This window comes from Vidua chalybeata, chromosome 28 (assembly GCF_026979565.1).
Source record: "Vidua chalybeata isolate OUT-0048 chromosome 28, bVidCha1 merged haplotype, whole genome shotgun sequence".
Classification (NCBI taxonomy): domain Eukaryota; kingdom Metazoa; phylum Chordata; class Aves; order Passeriformes; family Viduidae; genus Vidua; species Vidua chalybeata.
The window spans coordinates 187,861-202,054 of NC_071557.1; the positions used below are offsets into that span (position 1 = coordinate 187,861).

The 14,194-nt window shown below is 53.3% G+C and overlaps 1 protein-coding gene across 1 annotated transcript; it reads right to left on the reverse strand.

Annotated features, from left to right (window-relative positions):
- Positions 1 to 653: 653 nt before the first annotated feature.
- Positions 654 to 5,537, reverse strand: GOLGA7 (golgin A7). Its single transcript, XM_053966624.1, has 5 exons — positions 5,314 to 5,537; positions 4,256 to 4,408; positions 3,882 to 3,983; positions 2,724 to 2,787; positions 654 to 1,905 (listed from the first exon to the last, which is right to left on the reverse strand). Exons 1-4 carry the CDS (start codon positions 5,422 to 5,424, stop codon positions 2,740 to 2,742), a joined length of 414 nt encoding a protein of 137 aa, XP_053822599.1. The 5' UTR covers positions 5,425 to 5,537; the 3' UTR covers positions 654 to 1,905; positions 2,724 to 2,739.
- Positions 5,538 to 14,194: the final 8,657 nt, after the last annotated feature.

The following is a 14,194-nucleotide window of genomic DNA, read 5'->3' on the forward strand; positions in this document are numbered from 1 at the left end:
ATCAGGCTGCAGGCGCTTCCACCAATCAGAGAGCGGCGTCAAGCTGCAACTTCTGGGCCAATGAGGAGCTGCAGTGAAGCTGCAGCTGCTCCAGCCAATCAGGGCTCAGCTGCAGCTGTTCCAGCCAATCAGAGCTCAGCCGCAGCTGTTCCAGCCAATCAGAGCTCAGCGGATTTGGCACCCCCAGCCCCAGGTCCGGGCACCGAGTGGCCACCGGCCCCGCGGCAGGCAGAGCCCCGGGCCCGGGCACAGCCCCCAGTGGCCACCGGGCCCGCGGCAGGCAGAGCCCCGGGCCCGGGCACAGCCCCCAGTGGCCACCGGCCCCGCGGCAGGCAGAGCCCCGGGCCCGGGCACAGCCCCCAGTGGCCACCGGGCCCGCGGCAGGCAGAGCCCCGGGCCCGGGCACAGCCCCCAGTGGCCACCGGCCCCGCGGCAGGCAGAGCCCCGGGCCCGGGCACAGCCCCCAGTGGCCACCGGCCCCGCGGCAGGCAGAGCCCCGGGCCCGGGCACAGCCCCCAGTGGCCACCGGGCCCGGACACGGCCCCGTGGTGTCGCAGCCCGGCCCCGAGGCGCTGCGGTTCCGGCCGCTGCCAGCCCCGCGCTCCGCAGTCACCCCGTGCCCCACGCCACGGCGCTGCCAGAACACACCTGGACACAGTTTAAGAAAAGGTTTACTGATCCATCAGTACTTCTGCCAATATTGCAACAGCTGTGAAAGGCAAACACTGTTACAGTTTAGAAAAAACAAATTTATACAATGAAAATATTAATCAAATCTCAACCCCCCAGTGGCTGAGGAATGAGCCTGGAGTTCCATATCCAGTATTAGCACCTGCAGCACCACCACCAACCAACCCAGCCCCTCCACCCCTGCTAAGCGTCTCTCCTGAACTTCTGAGTTCCTTCCACAACTGGACACTGACACTCGCCCCTATACCAGGACACCTGGGCTTTGACACGGGAGAAGGATGTGAGAAAGGATTCAGCCAGCTTGGATTGGGGGTACCTTCACTCGTGCAGGTACTGCTGAGCAATGCATGGGGACGCTAAGGAATGCACAGCTCAACTCCTCAGTGTGTGCCAGAGACAGAATTAAGAAATCCATCTTACACAGTATCTTACAGTTCATCAAATCAATCTTTTCCTATAAATTACATATAAGAAATCCATAAAGAAACAGTTTTACACTTCACATATTAATTAGAGAAGGGTGGGAATCATTATTTTTATTGGCTCAGCATCCACTTTACTGTGCTCACTGTTTCATCACTGACCAGGCTCGCCTTGGTGAGCACTGAGGGGGCCAAAACAGCACAGACACAGGGGCAGAAAAACCACCAGGGTTAAAGTCTGGCTACAACCCCCTCCCCCCAGGGATAACCAAGACCTTAACTCAAGGAACACTTTGCCTTTTGGTTTTCCACAAGGATCAGCACAAGAGACGCTGCCTTGAGTCACTCCTCACTGGGAAGAGGCACTGTGTATCTCTGCACTCTTACCTGGAGGGAAATTCCCAACTTTGAGCTGGAGCTTTCCAAAGCCCAACTGACACACAGAAGGGTTTAAGAACCAGGGACGAACAGCACTGCACTTACAGGACTAAAACTAAACCTCTGTTGGGCTGAGAGCCCCATTTCTTTCGGGAGAGAACACAGCTTTACCACTTCTGCCTTTTCTTGAGGAAAAAAAAACCCAAACCAAACAAAAACTAAAAAGTGATCCTGTTGCTTCCAAATCTACTGCAAAGTGGATGCTGACCAGCTAGGTCACCCGCTGGGGAGCAGTTTGAGGAAGTTAGTCCTTGTAGTAGATGGCACTGTGGATCTGGCAGCAGAGAAAGGAATGATGCTCTAAAGTAGGAGGTAGGGGAACCTTGGTACAGCAAGTCCACCGGTGAGCTGTCATCTAGAAAAGAGGTTTCATATGGTTAGAAACTCCCCCTAAGTCAAACCAAAAGCTCCCCTACACAAACCTTTCTACGCCTGCAGCAAGAGTGTGGCAAGAGTTACCATGTGTTGTGGCGAGCAGAACCCAGAACTCTTGATTTCATTTGTCCAAACAAAAAATAAAGACCTCTAGTATTTGTTTCTTTTCACAAAACAGGCATAAATGTTTCCCATTCTTTTCTGTGTATACTGCCAACAGTCTGAACTGCTGTCAGGACCTGCAGAGCACAAGGGAGCCAGTGCCAATGTCAGCTTTCCAAAAGCAAAGTCACAGAGAGCAATTTTGGTGGTCTACACTGGACACAATTATCATGAGCCCCAGTCCTGTGAACACTCCTCACTCTGTGACTCGCCCCACAGCACCAAGAGAACTGAGAGCTCTCAGCAGAGCTTTTCAAGGCTGCTGGGCCCTCTCACCCAAAAGCATCAGCACGATAACCAGAACAGCAACTGAAGAACTGCAGCAAAAAGGCTCTGTATGCTAAAGTACACCCAGGGACAGAGTCCATTGTTTACTGACCTGAGAAGAATTGTGGACATAATATAGCACAAGTTAGCATACTTACACAACCAAGACTCAAATTTCTTCAAGGTAATGTTCAGCAACATCCTACCCAGTACTGATATTTTTACTTCCAAGAAGAGCTGGTCCACACAGGATTTATGTGAAAGTCTTTGATGACGTACAAGGCTGGGATAAACTCTCAGCATGACAGCACCCAATCCTCTGAGCACAGAAAGATGTTGAGATTGAACTGAGATAAGGGTAACACGTACCTGAGACTCCGCAGTTTTATCTTCCACTGGTCAAACCTCTGTCTTCATAAATGGTAATTTCAATCTGCACAGAAAAGCTGTTAGGGAAATATACTATAAAGAGACTATGAAAACATACCCAGAAAAAGGCAGAAAAACATTAAGATGATGGGACTTTTGATATCTGAGCTGTTTAAAGGCAGGTCCCAGAGCTCCAAAGCAAAGGGAACAGCCTATGTGAGATGCCTCATCAGGTAAGAGCACTGGCTCCCAGCCCAGGGCCTGCACAGGAACTCAGTGCTCTGTGGGTTTGAGCCTTGCCCCCCTGCTAAATTTTGGGGAAGGCTTGGAAGGCTTCCACAAAAGTGGAACTTTTTTGCACCAAGCAAAAAAGTTAATATTGCTAATAAGTCACCTACCAAACTGAAAATGCTTTTCTCAAGTTGAATGTTGGTTTTTTTTTTTTCAGAAGGTGTATGCACAATGGAAAACACACTGAGAAAAAAGGAGTCATGTAGGTGACAGCTCTGAGCTATTTGGACAAGGACACAGAAACCCCAACTGCAAGGAATTAGCCTCATTGTACATTGAATTGGCACTAGGTTCCAAGTTGCTGTGGTTTCAAGATTTTCAAAGAAAGGCGAGTTACTCATTCTACTTCCCCATTTGCTATGAGAGGTCTTTACAACTTCAGGTAATAACCACATAAAATGTCTGCAGAGTGGCTCAACAGCTGAAGAAAAAGGGTTGAAATAAGCCACACTGGAAGCAAGAGCAAGTGCTGGGCTTGCAGTGATGTTGTATGTCAAGATCTTCACCAGAATCTGAGCTGAGGGTTGCACATTAACTAACAGCCAGGTCTTGTTATCACAACATCAATTTCTGTCCTACCAACATGGTCACTTCTTTCCCCAGTCAGAAAAACAGCATTTCTGGAGGTTACTGGAATAGAGGAAGGATCCTGAGCGCCCTTTCCAGGCAGTCACAAAGGTCGGGTTCCACATCTTCATGGGCACCAAAGCTCAACATAGGAAAACCTGACTGGGGACCAGGACACAACACAGAGAACAAGACTGACCACTGATTCTGTTTCACAGATCGAGCATGAGCAGAGGAGCCTCACTGAGACAAACGAGGAGCACAAGGCAGGAGACAATGTCAGAAGCCACAGAAGGATACAACTCTTAATCCTCTTTCAATGGGGTCTGTCAGCAGAAGGCCCTGAGGAGCGTAGATCTTCTCATTCTGTTCCTGAATGAACTTAGCAATTTTCTTTAGAACCTGGCAGTGGAACAGCACAGAAGTCACAACTGTTTCCTTTGGAACAGTGTCACAGCCACGGCAAGGTGAGAAGTGACACACAAGTGCTCTGATGGCTCCACAGTGCAGGCACTTGCCTGGATTCAGGGTGCCCCCCATGGGACCCACACTGACCAGTACCAGCACATCTGAGGTACATCCGTGCAGAACCTGCACCAAAGCACTGCAAGCCACGGGAAACCCACCAGGAACCAAGTACTTGCCTGCAGGATGAAGGGGAAGCAAGCACATACCTTTTCATAGTGTGTCTCCATGCACAGGAAGATGGTGTAGGCAGTCAGGCAGGCGAGGCAGCCCTCTAGGTAAGATTGGCCCCCAAGTTTTTCAGCTTCTGCATAGAGGTTGTTCAGTGTCCGGACCGTCTCCTCAAACTGCTGCCTGTCAATCTGCAAGAAAAGCAAGTGGGGCTGTCAGGTGCACACTTCAGAACTCACCAGTACCCCTGAACATCCACCTGCACTCAGGGATCACCTGCACTGTGCTCAGAGCCACAGCCTGGAGCACACAGAGTTACAGCCCCGCAGCTCTTTGTCAGACACCTCCCCGCGCTCAGGCTGAGTCTGAACTCAAACACAACGTGGACACAAAACCGTTCAGAGCAACGCCTAAGCAAACGTGCAATTCGACTGTGAGAAAACCCGAATTCACACCCAGGGATGTGCTGGGCGTGAATGAACAGGCGAGAGTGGATGGACACTCCACACCCACAGCGCCTCGGTGCTGCTGCAGTGCTGACCGAATGCACTCACAACAAAGGAACAAGGCAGAGAAAAAAGCCGAGTGAGAGAAAGAAAATGGGGTAGGAAGGCGTGTTTGTTTGACTGTCAGCTTAAGATCCCGCATCTGATAGCACTGACCAAAACGAAAGTCCCTGAGACAGCATTTGTGAGGCCTCTGAGCGGGCTCGGCAGGACGGGTAGGATTTCAAGGGAGAGGACAAAGCTATCACCCGAGAGCACACAGCCGGCTCTATTCGCACAGACGCAACGAGTACATTCCGCTCTACGGCAAAGCAGCCGCCTTCCGCAGGACTGACCACAGTCCGGGACGGGGACACGGGGGAGGAACCGCGTCCGCCCCTGCACCTGCACGGCCCCGGTTAGAGATTCCTGCAGGAGATGCTACCCCGCCCTCGGGGAACCCGCGGAACCGGCTCCGACCGAGGCAGGGCACCTGCGAACGCCACCTGGGCGCAGGCCCGTGAGGCCCGGCCCGGTCCTGCCCGGCGTGCAGGCTCCGTGCGCCGCGCTCGCCGCGAGCCCCGGGCCGGCCCCAGTCCGCCCCGCCTCACCCGGTTCTCCAGCTCGGCCGGGAACTTGCTCTGGAACTGGCAGCGCGTCCCACCGCTGTAGTCGCGCTGGATGAACACCTTGCCCGACACAGGCGCCTGTTGCGGCCTCATCGCGCCGCCGCCCCGGCCCCGTCCGGTCCCTGCGCTCCGCCGGCCGCCCCGCGCGCTTACGGCTGTCGCAAAACCGCCGAGGCGACGCCGGGCTCCGGCTGAGGGCGGAAGTGCCGCCAGGCGCCACGAGGCGCGGCAGTGCGCAGGCGTAGCCTCGGAGGCCGCAGAACGGCACGAGCGCGCATGCGCCAACGCACCCATCTCGGATTGGGCGCTCCGCTCACCTCGAGCGCGTCTGCCCACGTGACAGCCCCCCCACGGCCGTACTTGGTACCGCCCGCGACCCACAGGCACCGGCGCTTGGCGCTGCCCCGGCGCCCCCCCCCGGCCGTACTTGGTACCGCCCGCGACCCACAGGCACCGGTGCCCGGCCCTGTCCCGGTGCCCGGCCCTGTCCCGGTGCCCGGCCCTGTCTCGGTGCCCGGCCGTGTCCCGGGGCCCGGCCCTGTCCCGGTACCCGGCCCTGTCCCGGTGCCCGGCCCTGTCCCGGGGCCCGGCCCTGTCCCGGTGCCCAGCCCTGTCCCGGGGCCTGCGGGCACCGTCGCCTGCCGCTGTCCCGGGCCCGCCGCTCCCAGCTCGGACATCAGTTCCATGGGTTTTTTTAGGAACCGGAGCCGCTGCGAGCAGAGCGGCGCTCCCGCGGCTTTGTCGGGGCTGGCAGTGCTGCCGCACGCGGGATCCGCTGGCGGCCCGTTAGCCTTTGCCCGAGGGCTGCAGGCCGCCAAGCTCAGCGAGGGCAGCGGCCCCTCGGGCCAGGGCAAAGCCGGGCCTGCCGGGCGAGCAGCAGAGAGCGCGGGGACGGCCTCACCCCGGAGCGCCGTGTCCTTTGGGAGCTCATCCTCCGGCCCGTCCTTCAGGAGGGGCCTTTGGGAGCTCATCCTCCGGCCCGTCCTTCAGGAGGGGCCTTTGGGGTGCTCGTGCTGACGGTGCCGCGGGGCCGCACGGTGCCACTCTGCTCCTGCTGAGAGCCACGGGCACATCTGAGGGGCTGAGCAGCCACTGACCCCTCGCTGTTCGTGGGTACAGTGTTTTCCAGCCTGACCAAGCACGGACGCTTGTGGCTCTTAGAGCAGACAGACAGTTTGAAACGGAGTCTTTCAGGCCACCTAATGCAGTAGAGATGCAAGAGGACAGATCAAGTTTACAGACATGGCTTAGGTTGGGAGATACACGTGCAAAGCCAATTTGGGTCATTTTATGGGCTTGAAAGATTCTAAGTCAGACGTCCCTGTATGGTTTGAATTAGGTTGGGACGGGGGTATTCTGGAAAGCCAGATCTAGAGAAGTTTTTATTCAGGGCACTTGAAATTAGGGGCACTTGAAGTAGGGGCCATCCAGCATTTCTGTGATGCTCTCAAATAAAATATTCCAGAACACAAGCTTCCACATCACAAAGAAAATTATGAATACCTGAAAATGGAGATATCTATCTTGTATTCAATATTCAGGAATAGAATTTCATATGTGTATCAACAGAGAAAGTGAGGATTTCAAAGGGTGCTGCTTTCAAAAGAGAAATTTTTTAAAACCCCCAAAAACCAGAAGGAAGCTCTAAGTAGCACCAAGAAATGAAGGGTTTTTTTCTCTACCAGTTTGTGCTATCAACAAGGTTATCAGTTTTATTGTCTGAACAGGTGCATGACTGCAGGGCTTGGAACTGGCAGATCCATGTCCTGACAGCTCAGGTGACCCTGCTGGGATGTTCCCAGCTCCCTGCCAGGCATGGGAGTCCCCAGGCACCCCAGCTTGTGCTGACTGCACATGTGACTCGGGCAGCCAGCAGCTCCTTCCTGGGCTGGCTGGAATCCTGACACCCTTCCTCCAGCACAAGGAGCCACCGAGGCTCAAGCCCGTGGGCTCTGCAATGCCTTTTGTGCCCTGCAAGCCAAAAGCAGGAAGAAGACCTTGGCAGCACTGAGTTAGTTAATGGTTGCACTCGGTGATCCTCGAGGTCTTTTCCAACCTTAGTGATTGTGTGATTCTAAGACTATTTTGGCAGAGGGATAAGCCCCTGGCTCCCACTGCTGAGCTCAGCTGCCAGAAAAGTTCCCCGGGAAGTAGCACAATCTTTGTTTGGTCATTAAAGCAGAAAAAGAGAGAGGGAATCTTAGGAAATGCTTGAAACGATTAGGTGATCTTAACTCTAAGGAGCTAAACAAATGCAAAGCAAATTCCCCCTCAGCCCCTCGTGCTGCTGTAGAATGTAATCTCATTTCTAAACACACAATTACAGAAAATAAAAAGAAAAGAAAAGAATAATTAATTTCTGCTTCCTCATGCAAATCCTCTGACCAATCATTTAGGGATCAGGGGCAATTCAGCTTCTTGTGCAAATTCCAAACTGAAGGCCTGAAAAAAACAAGTGAATGGATTTACTTTTCTAAGAACCAGAATTAACAAAGGTTCCATTTTCCATGGTTATGTGCCTGGCCAGACAGCCCTTGCTGACAAGCTCTCAAAAAACATGTGTTGGCCTGTTGAAAAGGCCCCAGTGTTGACTGACAGACAATTGAAGTGACAAATTGTTTCATTGTACTTGGCAGGGAGAGCACTGTATTAGATAATTATGGCGAGGAGGGAAGCGACAGGTCACAGGTCAGAAGACACGTCTGACCCTGTTTTCTGAAAGCCCTGAAAGGAGCCCATGCCCGGGAGAGCAGCATGATGCTGCTAGCTGCTTTTCCTTCCGCTGTGGTGATTAAGAGCTAACGAAGATGGAGTGGGGATGAGCTGGCTCCCTTCTCGCCCCGGTTGTGGCTCCCAGGACAGGAGTGTGGATCTCAGGACAGGTGTGTGGCCCTCAGGACAGGAGTGTGGCTCCCAGGACAGGAGTGTGGCTCCCAGGACGGGTATGTGGCTCTCAGGACAGGAGTGTGGCTCCCAGGATGGGTATGTGGCTCCCAGGACAGGAGTGTGGCTCCCAGGACGGGTGTGTGGCTCCCAGGACAGGAGTGTGGCTCCCAGGACAGGAGTGTGGCTCTCAGGACAGGAGTGTGGCTCCCAGGACGGGTGTGTGGCTCCCAGGACGGGTGTGTGGCTCCCAGGACAGGAGTGTGGCTCCCAGGACGGGTATGTGGCTCTCAGGACAGGAGTGTGGCTCCCAGGACGGGTGTGTGGCTCCCAGGACAGGAGTGTGGCTCTCAGGACAGGAGTGTGGCTCCCAGGACAGGAGTGTGGCTCTCAGGACAGGAGTGTGGCTCCCAGGACAGGAGTGTGGCTCCCAGGACGGGTGTGTGGCTCCCAGGACAGGAGTGTGGCTCCCAGGACGGGTGTGTGGCTCCCAGGACAGGTGTGTGGCTCCCCAGCAGCACCCACCACCCCTCGCTGGCTCCAGGGGCCCGGAGCATCGGTGGCTGCCTTCAGCAGAATGTTGGGACACTTCCACCTTTGGAGCAGCACCAGCCCCCTGCGAGTACCTCGGCAGTCCACATTCTGAACTGGCAGGAAAAGCACCACGTCTGGCCCCGAGTCCTGTCCCAGGCACTCAGGCACAGGCTCCTTCCTTGGCCAGCCTGCAAACACCAGCAGCACCAACCCCGCCCCGCTGGGGCCTGGCTTTTTTTGCAGGCTACAACAGAGTACAACTAATAGTTATTGCAGCTTCTCTCCTGCCACAGAAATAAAATATGGCATGGAATCACAGCACAGCTACTCCATTGAGAGCAATGCTACACTGAGTAATACCAATAATTCAAAACAGATGAGCCAAAGGCTCGAGCACTATGGGCTCAGTATCCCAGTCTGCCCTGACCCCTGGAATTCGCTGAAAGTTACCTTGAGACTCGCCAGAACTCTTTTGTAACTTCTGTGAGGGTTATTTATTGCAAAGTCATAAATATTTGCTATGGATTTTCTCCATCAATCTACAAAATGAATTAGGTTAGAAAAAATGTATGTACTTGGATTTTGGGCATGTGTTTCCCAGGCAGGGGAGAAAGCATTGGATCTCCATTGTGCAGAAGACGGGCTGCTGCAGAGCTTTGGGCTCTGCTGCCTGCGCTAATTAATTCCCTTCCACAAACAGTTTAAAATGCACAGTACGGTTGAGAAAGGGGGAAGGGAGGAAAGAGATTCTTCTTTAAATCTCTTTTAAAATCTTTCATAAAATTATTTATGGGGAAAGGAAAATTCTGTTTCCCTCTCCTCCTTCCCAGACACCCTGCCAGTCCATTAAAACTCTGAAACTGAGAGGCAGCATGTTGTGCCCCAGGGAATCAGCCTTAAGTCAACATCTCAAAGTCTGCCTCAGAAGCCAGTGCTGGCAGCTGGATGTGGGGATGGAAGGAGAGTGCCCAGGCTCCTCTCTTTCCATCCCAAGGCAAAGCTGTCTTGTGGCAAAGCCACCCCATTTTCTCACTGTTAAAAAGAGGAGGGAGAGGAGGACTTGCCTTGCCTTGCAGGCATTTCTCTTAACAAGTTTTTATTCAGAAAAGCGCTTAAATGAGACCTTAACTTTGAGGATACTACAGTAGAATTTGAGCACAGGTGGATGCTGTACCTGGTGGTGAGGGGGTGACAATGAGAAGTGGGGCAAGTTCTTCCCCCAGAGGTTGGTCAGGCACTGAACAGGCTCCCCAGAGCAGTGGTCACAGCCTGCCAGAGCTCAAGTGTTTGGACTACGCTCTCAGGCACAGGGTGGGATTCTCATGCACGTGAGCAGGGCCAGGATTTGGACTTTGACGATCCCTGTGGGTCCCTTCTAATTAAGCCTCCAGGATCCTGCACTTTTTCAACCACTGCCAAGTGACTGCATGGGACCTGGCAGCCTGTGTGTCCAGACAGCAATTCACACACAGGCAGCGAGTCCTGCACCCCTATGGCTGGTCATCCTGCCACCAAAAGCTCCTGAAAAGGTTTGCATGAATGAGCTGATGTAGCTTTGTTTCTGCTCCCATGGTTTGCCCTTTACCCTTTGGCCTTTGCCCAGCTCTGTGGCCACAAGAGCAAGGGTCTGGCCACAGATGACTGCACAGCTGCCCAGATGCTTATTGTGCCTGGCACAATGAGCCATGGTGGGGGCCCGCAGCTCCTGCTGCTCCTCAGCCCCAGCCACTGCCATGCTCCGTAGAACACCAAACCCAGCATTTTTTTCCTGCTGCAGGGAAGGCTCCAGTGCAGTCCGTTGTGTGGGCTGCATTCAATGCTTCCTGGTGCCAGGGAAAAGGGATGTTGTTTTTTGTGTACTTGGAGCTGTGCCCTGTTTCCACTCTGCTTTTCTTTCACTGTACCTGTGCAGCAAACCCAGGCCCTGCCAGGCCTGGCTTTCCCCCCTTGGTGCTGGGGGGACCCAGCCCACAGGCAGCCAGGGCTCTGGTCAGCACTGAGGAGCTCTGCGTGGCCCATGCCAGCCAGCTGGCCCACTGGAAGGCAGGTTGGCAAAGGCCCCTGACTTCCTTCTCTTCTCTCGTGAGAGTCCCAGGAAGGAACAGCTGCCTCTCTTGCTCATTGTGTACCCACCTGGGACTCTGCCCTGTGCAGGTGATTGGTCTGGCCAGGTTCAAGAGCAATGTGACCAAGATTAGGGGATTTGAATACATGCCAGCAGGAATGCTAGCAAGAATATCTTTCACTGCATGTAGGTCAGATCAGCTGACCTTCATGCTGAGGATCTGTGTGGGGCTTCTTGTGTAGGTGTGTGTCCAACAGCATGTAGATGTCAGTGCTACATGTGCAGGTGCAGACACGCGTGTCTGCCTGCTTGGGTACCACATGCACACCTGCCGTTGGCTGGCCACCACCACTGGACACAGGCTCCAGGCTGGGTACCAGAGTAGTAGGAAAAGTTGAGAGAGGGAGCATGGCAGGAGGAGCTATTTGTTCAATCAATGATTTACCAGATGTGTACACTGTACTAAAGACTTGTAAACATACTTTAATGGCCAGCTGTAAATCTACTGGCAGTAGCAGTGCCAGTTTCATCTCCGTCAGACGTGTCTTAAGAACAGCAGAGGAAGGGCTCTGAATCACTTTGTTGCAGGGTCTGTCAGCTCTGCAATTATATATGTAAATCAAAGAACCAATGTCCTCAGGTCAAAATTATTTGAGTGACATGAAAGGTTTTATGGCCAGCAGTTTCTCCTTTGCTGGGTTCCCTACTGTCTTCCATAGAGGGCATCTCCAGAACGCTGGGTTTCCGTCCCAGTGCCCCAAGTGCATGGCTGTGTTTTCACTGACTATGCTGGAAGTCTCTTTTGTTAATCACTGAAGCACAGCGTCATTAGTGAGAAGTGCAGAGTGTACACAAAGAGGAACTTGCCAAATTACTAATAAGCAGAAACTCCATCCATCTTAATGAGACAGGGTTAAGAAAATAGCAACCCAGAATATACACAATGGAGCCTTTCCAATCTGCTTATTTACTCCTGTTAGAAAGTAGTTCTGAACTCCATCTCTGGTCCAGCTTGGAGACTATCACATGGTTTCCAAACCACAGGTATCTTATGCTCTTGCAAATCATTTAGCATGAGAAGCATAAATAAATAAGTGGACAGACGGCTCAAAAATTTTTAGAGGGAAGAGTGCAGACAGGACTGCTGAAGAGCAAGAAGCATGAGGAGATGTTTCCTCATGGTGGGCTAGTCTCCTGTTCCCTTCCTTTGGGGTCCTCACAAAAGCAGCCGAGGGTCCCCATGTTCTCAGGCAGCACGGGGCCACTCTTGGGCCGAGACTTCGGTCAGGCCAGCCCAGCAGTGTGATTTATACCTCCCCAGTGACTTGCAGCACTTCCCCAGGTTACTCTGGCAACCCAGAAGGGGTTTGCACCCACACCAACGTGCCTGCACACCTGTGCTCCCCAGCCACATTTTTCTTTTGTTGGGTAAGGAATGACTTGCAGTGTCTTTCACGCGTGCAGCTTGGCTGCTGCTGTTTTATTGAACACCAGCACTTGCTGTATGTTATTCAGGCAAACTTTATATGTGCCACAGACCCTCTCAGCAGCCTGCACCTGGTCCAGGGCAAAGCTGAGCCTTGTGGAGAAGAATGTGCTGTAATGCAGCAAGTTATTACAGGATAAATATTTATAAGCCCCTGTAAACATTTGCCATCGGTTCCCTCCTGGGACTAGGGGCAGACGGTCAAGAGTTTCACCGGTGCTGAAGGCATTAGCTCTTGTAGTCCTTTATATGTTAGCTAGTAAATTCGTTGTTGGTCATGTATAGTTATAGCATTTATTGGTGCTAATTTCACACAAACAGGAGACATTGGCTGGAATTGTTGCGTGCCTTGATCCTGGCCCTGCTGCCAGCCGGCTTTTGGTGAAGGTGTCTCCTGCAGCCCCAGGGGCACTGGGCACCTGACTGAGGCATCGGACTGGGTCCCCACAGCTGCCAAACCTCCCTGTGCAGATTCCCTTATCATGGGGCGAGGGAGTGTTCCTGTTTGCATCAGTGTTATTGGAGTCTTGGAGCAATCTGCTGAGAAAACCAGAAAGCAAACATGGCAAACCAACATCCTCCTCAGGGACTGACCCTGCCAGGGGCTATCAGCTCTCTGTGGGCTGAGGGGGGTCTAACCTAAAGCAAATATTCCCTGGGGGTGTCCAGGAGCTGTCCTGCTGCAGGAGTGGCATGGTGGGCTCTCCATGTAGGGACATGGTAGGTGGGCTGCCTCTGCTGGTGCATCCCATCTGCCCCCAGAGAGGGGCCATGGGCACCAAGGGACAGTGTGAGCCCTGGGACAGGGACTGTGGGGATCCCTGTCCCTGTCCCTGAGTTTGTCTCATCTCCCCCATCACTGCTGCTTCTGCTGGGGCTGAGACGGGGCTAATGCAGCGGTGGGAAACTGGAGAAGAAATGCCAGGGCAGGCAAGGCCGTGACTCCTCCATGCCCTCAAGTGCAGGCGTAAAACAATGAGCCCTGGGCAATAGCGCTTGTTGCATGGGAGTCTTTGGGGGCTCCACTTTGCTGCTCATGCACGAAAGCCAGTCATTTGGCAAAAATCAGCTCAGTTAGCAGGCTTTGTTCATAAAGAGCCAGGGCCTGAATGGACTCAGGGCTAATATATTCTATTATCCCATGCCTGCCTGTTTCCCCAGGGCAGCATGCAGGGAAAGGCACATTCCAGCACCAGGTGGCCAGGGCAGAGTGTGCCCAGTGTGGGCAGGGAGGATGGGACAGGTGGGAGAACACCGCTGCCAGCAGCACGGGGACATGTCACCTGCCACCTGCCCTGTCACCACTGAGCACACACCGCAGAGGGACATGGAGCAGAGTGGGATGCCGAGCTGCAGATGAGGGCAGAGTGCCTGGTCCTGCAGGCTGCTGGGATGAACAATGGAGCCAGAAATAGGCACGGATAATTGGGCTGGGCTTTTCACAGGGCAGGAGAGGTCTTGGGACAGCCAGAATGGTGTGTGGTGCAAAGCATCTCATTATTCAATAAGAAAATGTTAGCCCCTGTGGGAAAGACAGCAATAAATGGCTATGACATTAGAGACAAGGCAGAGATTTAAGAAGCAGTGGGCTACATAATTATGAAGGGAAATGGCTGCGCAGGCTTCACTCAGAAAAGTTCATGTGCAATCTGGAAGAGGTCTGTTGGAGGAGCAGCCCTTCTTGGGCAGCTGCTTTCTAAGAGGTCTCATATCATGTATTAAGCAATTTAGTGGCCTAGACTAGAGTTGGCATTTTTCATTTGGTTTAGGTTTTTTCCTCCTTCTCCCTGGTTTCTTATATTTTTTAAATACAAAGTGGTTTGCCAGCAATTGTATTTGCTGGTCAATTGTATTTCAGTTTAAAATTTACTCCTGATTTCCCATTCAGGCGCTGT